Genomic DNA, 7,481 nt, shown 5'->3' on the forward strand with positions numbered 1-7,481 from the left:
GAAAAAAAAATCCTCTTATTATGAGGGCTCACATACCGATTTTTCAAAATTTTTTCAACTTTTGTAGATCACGGTTCTCCAGCTCAAATTGAAGGTTTTGGCATTAGAAACAACTTTTGTTTTGGACTTTTTCTAAATTTTGCGTTTCCGATGTACAGGAGCCATTTAAAGATGTTAGCAAAAAAAAATGATGAAAAAAAAATTAAGTCAAAATCCTCTTATTATGAGGGCTCACATACCGATTTTTCAAAATTTTTTCAACTTTTGTAGATCACGGTTCTCCAGCTAAAATTGAAGGTTTTGGCATTTACAAGTGTCTGTTATTCTGCTGTCTGTTTATTTTTTTCTTAACCGATATCAGCAGCAACAATAGAGACATTACAACAATCTGATAAAAATCTACCTTGAAGGGCAAATCTGCATAAATCTTGTTCGAACACTATTCAACAATAAATAATAATAAAACTCTCGAACACAAAAGATACTTTTTGTAATAATTTTATCTCACCTCGTAAAAAGATTCCCAACCAAGACACTTTGAAACATCTGCTTTCTTTGGTGCACGGAAAAATTTCCCGCTGTAAACGAGAAAGAAAATTAAATCTCTAACTAAAGTTTATGCAGAAAAGAAATATTTATCAGAAAATATCATATTTTTCCAAGCAATCCTCCTTCTTTCTTCTTCTTCATGCGTATATGTACAAACAAAAGTGTTATCATATTTTATTTATTATTTCTGCCACAAATATTCTTCCTCAAAAACGACTAAATTACCATTAAAAGCCATTAAAGATTACCGCACCATCGTCGACGTTTGTCTTTTTATGAACCAAAATTTATGTTCATTTTTCATTGTGTGATAAATTTGCTTCTTCTGCGCTATTTCAAGTAAAAGCTTCAAATGGCTGGAAACTGTAGCAAATGACTTGTGACTTGGTTTGTGCGGGAAAATCGTAGAGAATTTAATGAAAAGAAAACGACGACGAAAGTTGCCACACATAATAAAAGGAGGTAATTTGTGAGACAATTTTAAGCGAACTAAAATTCTGCAACGACGACGCGAGACAACACAAAAAAAAACGAGCATTAAAAAGTTTTACGACAAAACTATTATGGCGACAATGGAATGGAATAAGCGTTTTTTACGCGGAATTAAGAAGTTTCGAGCTGTGGAAGAGAAATTAACAGGTGTTTAATGCAAATCCATGCAAAAATGGGAATAAATTTCATTCAGATGCAAAATTCTCGTAACTATCTGAAACAAAATTTAAATTTCGCAGCTCAAAAATTTTGGTTTAAAACCTGAGTCTACCTAAAAAAAAAATAAAAATTAAATCCAGGAAATTCCATTTTCATGACTATGATTAAAAAAAGTACATTTTCAAATACCTTTTATCCGTTTTTATTACCTTCCTCCATCTAAAAAAAAAGTAAAGCAAACATATTGCTTCGCATTCAACTTTCACATAATACAACTAACATCGTCGTCGTCGTGATGAACGAAAGCAGAAAAAACGTAGAATATTATTTTTTAATCACAATTTTTTTCGCTAGGTCACGTTGATCACGATGATGATGCTGCTTGCTGATGATGACTACGATGAAAATTTATTTCATGAAAAAAAAATAATAATATAAGCTCCGTGAAATGAGAGAGGAATCATATTTTTTTTCTTACATTTCTCATTTAATCTAATAATTTTTGTCGTTTCCAAGTCCATTTGACAGGCAGGCAGCTCGTTATTTGCGCTATACTGAGAATCAAACGAAAAAAAAAAGTTTTCGTGTTTTAAGGCGATTTGGAGGGAAATTAAGATGATGGAAGTGATTTTGTGTTCTTAGGACTTTTGAGAAATGGCACTTGATGATTTTTTTTTTTTTTTGAAAACTAAATCAAGAGTAAAATTAAATCAAAAACTGTGTCAAAGCAATTTTTGTCAAATTTTGCTCCAAATGGATAAAAATTTGTCAGAGGGCTCTAATTTATCAAAAACTGCCAAAAAATTGTCAAAGCAAAGCATTTTTGTCAAATCTTGCTCCAAATGGATAAAAATTTGTCAGAGGGCTCTAATTTATCATTTTTAATCATTTTATAACTCAAAACTGCCAAAAAATTGAAACTGAAAAAAATTTTTTTGGTTTACAGCTCAAAACTTTGACATAGTTTTGTTTTGAAAACTAAATCAAGAGCAAAACTAAATCAAAAACTGTGTCAAAGCCATTTTTGTCAAATCTTTCTCCAAATGGATAAAAATTTGTCAGAGGGCTCTAATTTATCATTTTTAATCATTTTATAACTCAAAACTGCCAAAAAATTGAAACTAAAAAAATTTTTTTCCTTTGACATAGTTTTGTTTTGAAAACTAAATCAAGAGTAAAAAAACTATGTCAAAAACTGTGTCAAAGCTATTTTTGACAAATCTTGCTCCAAAATTATAACCAAATTTGTCAGAGGGCTCAAATTTAATTTTCAATCTATTTTTTTTTTGCCAAAAAATTGAAAAAAAAAATTTTTTTCTTTGACATAGTTTTGATTTGAAAACCAAATCAAGAGAAAAACTAAATCAAAAACTGTGTCAAAAACTGTGTCAAAGCCATTTTTTGTCAAATCTTGCTCCAAATGGATAAAAATTTGTCAGAGGGCTCTAATTTATCATTTTTAATCATTTTGCAACTCAAAACTGCCGAAAATTTAAAAATTTTCACTATTTTTTTTTTCAAAAATTATCGAAAATTTTAAACCTTTGAAACTTAAGTGAAAAAATATGTTAATTCTCTTAAATTTTCTAAACATTGAAATTTTTAAGTTAAATTAAAGTTTCAATGTTTCTTCGTTTTTATTTAAGATAAAATTAATGTCAAGGTATATTTTACCAACGTTGAGTAGAAAAATCAACGATCTCGTTCTCGATAACTTAATTCTGTTACAATTTCAAAATAGACCATTTAACCTTTTCGCAGAAAATATTCATTGTCATCGTTTTCTTCGTCTGTCTCACTCACCTGTTCACCTTTTCATTGTGTTTTCTACTAAAAATAATAAACATTTTGTGCTGAATATCTCATTTAATGCCATTAAAGTGCTTGCTTAACGGCTGGCAATGGAGACAGAGACACAACCATTTCGCTTTGGAAATTGGGGAGAACGGAAGATTTTATGATCCATGTCATTTTCATATGTTTTTGTTGTCGTTGTTGCCTCGTTCTTACCCTCAACATGTGTTCACTTTCGCTAAATTAAACAATGAATGTTTTCACAGGATTGACTTTTTGAACTCCCTGATTTCCCAATAAACTCGAAAAGTCGAAAATCTAATTGAAATACGACCTAATTTAATTTCGGTTTTCGAGCCGCAGCGGGAAAAATATTGTTGTTACAGCAATAATTTGTATAAAATTACAAACTTTTCAAATTATAATTGGCATTTCGATTGTTCTCTTTTTTTGCAAAAAAGTTTTCTTTTATGGAGCGCGGCATCCGAGTTAATGTAACGACTCAGATAGTAATTATGTTTGTTTGTTTTCCTAAATGCTCCAATGGCATGGCATGACAGTCAACGTTGATTTGTTCCTCAATTACGTACAAGGAATGCGAGTCGCCGTTCACCCTAGTTCAGAGAAAATTGCTTTATTAACGATAATGAAAATGTAATCTGATACCAAAAGCGCGCGATGAACGTCAGAGGGGAGGCAGGCAAGCGGAGAAGAGCGGGAAAACTTGTAGACAGTAATAATAATAATAATTAAGCCCGAGTAACATTCTTCACTGTGAATGTCCCTTTTTCCCTCATCCTCTGCGTATTTATCCGTTTTCCGGATGCAAACAATACGTGAACCAACTTTTAAACAGTCGCAGTCACAAAACAAAACAAATAAAATAATTTTGAGAACAAACTTTTTGTTTTCCGTTCTCTTCCTTCTTCTTTGGTTTTTGTTCCATGTCTTGATTGAAATGTAACTAAAATTGTCTTCTTATCTTTCCTCTGTTGCCAATAAAGGAGGAAAATATCTCTCGTATTAGATCTAATCTTGCCATTTTACTTGCCGTATTTTATCCTCCAATCAAACTCGTTCGATGACAATTGACTCGTCGCTCAAATCAAACGGAGAATTGTGTTTGGAAATGAGTACGGTGAAGTGAAGGGTTTAGCAAAATAGTCAATTATTTTATTTCCTTGTCGATAACAACGATAATAAACCGTATCGATGATGATTTTTTTATGGCCTGACCTTTTTTCAAGGACTGGGGATTTTTTGTTGAGAAAGCAGAATTTTTAATAAGTAAATGTTTTTCTTACTCTCATCAGAAGTGGGATACTTTCTAACTTTTGCTTCGAAATTTCATTAATTTTTGATTTAAAAACATTTTCAAGAACAAAAAGCGGTCAGTTTAAAGATTCGAATCAAAAATCTTGCCTTGAAAAATCCGATAATAGCATAGATATTTTCTTTAAATTTTATGCTAGATGAATTAACTCTTCATTATTAGTTCAGAATTAATTCAGATCGATCAAGTCTTGAGATGTTCCAATTTGAAGATGTTATTTCAGTATTAAGGTGATGTGGGCGAAGCCATGTTTCGGTCAAAATAATGACGTCGTAATATGTGTTTTCTATAATTCTGTGAATTTTCGTCAATTGGGAAGTCATACCAGTCAATTTTTTGATTCTCAGCAACAATTTATCTCTTTGACAATTTATTTTTACATTTTTCAAGTAATATTTTGACATCTATCCATCACTCTTGCACTACTTTCCCCCAACAAGGTCACAGATCACTCGGCGATGATTCAATTAAACTATTTATATTTATACTTATTGATATCACAGACTACACTGATAAGAATTTTTTCATATAAATCACAACTCTCGGTATGTCGGTGATGCCACACTTATCGCCTGGATTGCATAAACGATGCTGTGGAATGAGGAAATACACAAGATTAATTAATTACAACTTTGTCATATGTTTTTTTTAAAAATACACTTACATGATCAATAGGGCGTCAATGAAATAAACCAAAACACTTAGCAAATTAAAAGCTCCTGGATATGTATCGAGTGTCGCCTTATACAGCTGCGTAAAGCTTGGAGCGCCAGCTAACTGAAAAACAGCTTCTGTTGAAGTTATCAAAGCATTGATTTTACCAATATCTGAATCAGGTCCCATATTTGTGAGAATACTTCGACACGTGACATAGGAAATGTTCTTAACGCCTCCTACAAGGACTGACACATACATTTGCCATGAGGTTTTTGCAGTTGCTACAATTAGAGCTTGTCCCATTGAACTAAGATATCCAAAAATCGTAAGTATGATATCGTTCATTTTGAAAGCTTTCTTCAAGAGAACCAACGCAAAGATACTTCCAATTGCTCCAAAGGTCATATTAGCAGAGAGATACGCTGTATAGTTCTCGATAGTCCATTCAAATTGTTTACGCACAAAAAGATAGAAAACGGTCATTGTCCCATCTGTCACGAATGAAGCAAATCCGACAGCGACAAGTACAAACCAAACAACGGCTCTGTCATAATTGGGTCTCTCCTTCATGAGTGTATGAACAATTTCCTTATAAAGTTTGGGACGAACAATGTCATTATACCGCTCCTGTCTGTTATGATCTGAAACTGTTTCTGGTAGAAAGATCACAATTTGAACTAATGCCAGGAAGACACACAATGTCGCAACCCCAAATACTACATCAGAGTTTGTCCAGTCATTCAAATATCCTGAAGAAATCGATCCAAGTAGAACACTTATCAGAATTATCGCTTGTGTGATTCCATTTCTATAAGCTCTTTTACTCGGTTCTGTCAGATCACTTATGTACGAAAACGCAACAAAAGTCAATGTTGTTCCGCCTCCCGTGATTGCGGCGGGAAATGAAGCTGTCAAATACCACCATGGGTTAATTAGGAATTTGTCAGAGAGTGTGGAGATCATAGTGACGATGAAATACTGCACAAGAGCTCCCATGCAAACAGCTACTAAAATGGGCTTCCTTCCATGCAAATCAGACCATGGTCCGTAACGCAAACAGGTTACAGCTCCAACAATGGTTTCCAGAATTTGTTTGCCCAGCAAGATATTTGCAACGTATAACTGCACTTCGGATTCAGTCTTTTCGATAGCTTCTGACTCATTTTTAGTACCAAGTTGGATACAGGTAGTTTCATTTAAATGAAATACTGATTTGCATGCTTGATACATCAATTGATTCGTAAAAACTGCAGCTGTTGAAGAAACAAAAATTCAACAAAAATTACTTTTGCATAAAAAGAAAATACTTACTCGTCAAACTCCATGCAAAAATGATCAAAAACAACGCAGGTTCCAATGTGAAATTATTGCGTTTTACGTTTTCAACCGGCAATCGAGCTACTTCATCATTATTGATGCTCGTTGAAACTTGTTCACTCTCATCGTCTGTACTTCGATGTTCGATCATGTTCTTTGTTCTAATTTTTGTTTTGTGCTTATCTTTTAGTAGTGCAGAACTTTTAATGATGCAACTTGCGTGTTTCGCATCAAATCACTTCTTTATGCTGAAAAGTATTAATTTACACCTTTCACAGCAGTCACGTATAAAAAGCGCCTTTTTTTAAACACACTGAGATGAGAGAGAAACCTTTTTATGAAATATTTTAACTACTCTCTCATCTATAATTCCATACCCATTGTTTAGCTTTAAAGTACAATGTCACGATCAATTTTTTTGTTTGTTTTTGTTTCTGTATGGAATTATTTAATCGGTCAACACTGTTATCTATTAGTTTCAGTATTTTCTATGCCTTACTGCGTCTGATGAGTAAATATTTTGTTTCATTTCTTATCGGGCCTTGATGATTCTTAACTCTCATTAAATTTCATGAGATAATAAAACTTTAGATTAATTTCGTCTTTGGCTTTGTTTTTTTGTCAGTTATGCTGAAACCCGTTTTTTATTGTTCAGACAAAAAATACAATCAATAATCACGCAATAAATAGTCGAAGAGACGAAACGACCTCCAAGTCGATCAGCTGTTCGTTTATTACTGAGGAACCAAATTGTCGACAGCGATCGTGAATGGCTTTGTTTTGTTTCTCTTTACCCGTTGATTACTCATACAATCGTAAAGCGTACGTGTTTCTAAGTCTTGCATGAACGATCGAAGTACGGAAGAGAGAAATCATGAATGAGAGAATTTCGTTCAAAAACATCTGTGGAGCAAATTCCGTTATATGGTCATCTATCAGTTTTATGTGAAATTCTAAAAAGAAAACAAGATAAAAAATCAGGGTAAAAAATTTCATTACCGAAATAAAATCCTTCGTCATCTTTTTCAAAGTCTCCAAAGCCTTGCATAGAACAATAAAATCTGCGATAAAAGTTACTTTACTTCCGATAGCAGCGGACGACACATTTCCAATAAAAGTTGATCAACTTTAAAGCTGTCGTTTATTTTGATGAGTTTTGATTTGATTTTTTTGCCGCTTC

At 32.8% G+C, this 7,481-nt stretch overlaps 1 protein-coding gene across 2 annotated transcripts; it reads right to left on the reverse strand.

Annotated features, from left to right (window-relative positions):
• Window positions 1-1,559: 1,559 nt before the first annotated feature.
• Window positions 1,560-7,019, reverse strand: LOC134829526 (probable peptidoglycan muropeptide transporter SLC46). Of its 2 annotated transcripts, XR_010161919.1 has the most exons (5): window positions 6,296-7,019; window positions 4,992-6,237; window positions 4,653-4,918; window positions 1,679-1,754; window positions 1,560-1,595 (listed from the first exon to the last, which is right to left on the reverse strand). XR_010161919.1 is itself a non-coding variant. In XM_063842620.1 (3 exons), the coding sequence occupies exons 1-3, from the start codon at window positions 6,450-6,452 to the stop codon at window positions 4,861-4,863; spliced, it is 1,461 nt and encodes a 486-aa protein (XP_063698690.1). In that variant the 5' UTR covers window positions 6,453-7,019; the 3' UTR covers window positions 4,310-4,860. The 2 variants fall into 2 exon arrangements, 1 of the variants encoding a protein (XP_063698690.1); XM_063842620.1 differs by lacking the exons at window positions 1,560-1,595; window positions 1,679-1,754 and having other exon boundaries at window positions 4,310-4,918.
• Window positions 7,020-7,481: the final 462 nt, after the last annotated feature.

Source organism: Culicoides brevitarsis, chromosome 2 (assembly GCF_036172545.1).
Source record: "Culicoides brevitarsis isolate CSIRO-B50_1 chromosome 2, AGI_CSIRO_Cbre_v1, whole genome shotgun sequence".
NCBI lineage: Eukaryota > Metazoa > Arthropoda > Insecta > Diptera > Ceratopogonidae > Culicoides > Culicoides brevitarsis.

Excerpts from the sequence above, each read along its gene's own strand:
- LOC134829526 (XM_063842620.1), bottom strand. The coding sequence starts at position 6,452 with ATGATCGAACATCGAAGTACAGACGATGAGAGTGAACAAGTTTCAACG. Across the intron at positions 6,238-6,295 it reads TTTTGCATGGAGTTTGACGA|CTGCAGTTTTTACGAATCAA; the intron begins GTAAGTATTTTC and ends TTTCTTCAACAG. Across the intron at positions 4,919-4,991 it reads ATTGACGCCCTATTGATCAT|CATCGTTTATGCAATCCAGG; the intron begins GTAAGTGTATTT and ends CTCATTCCACAG.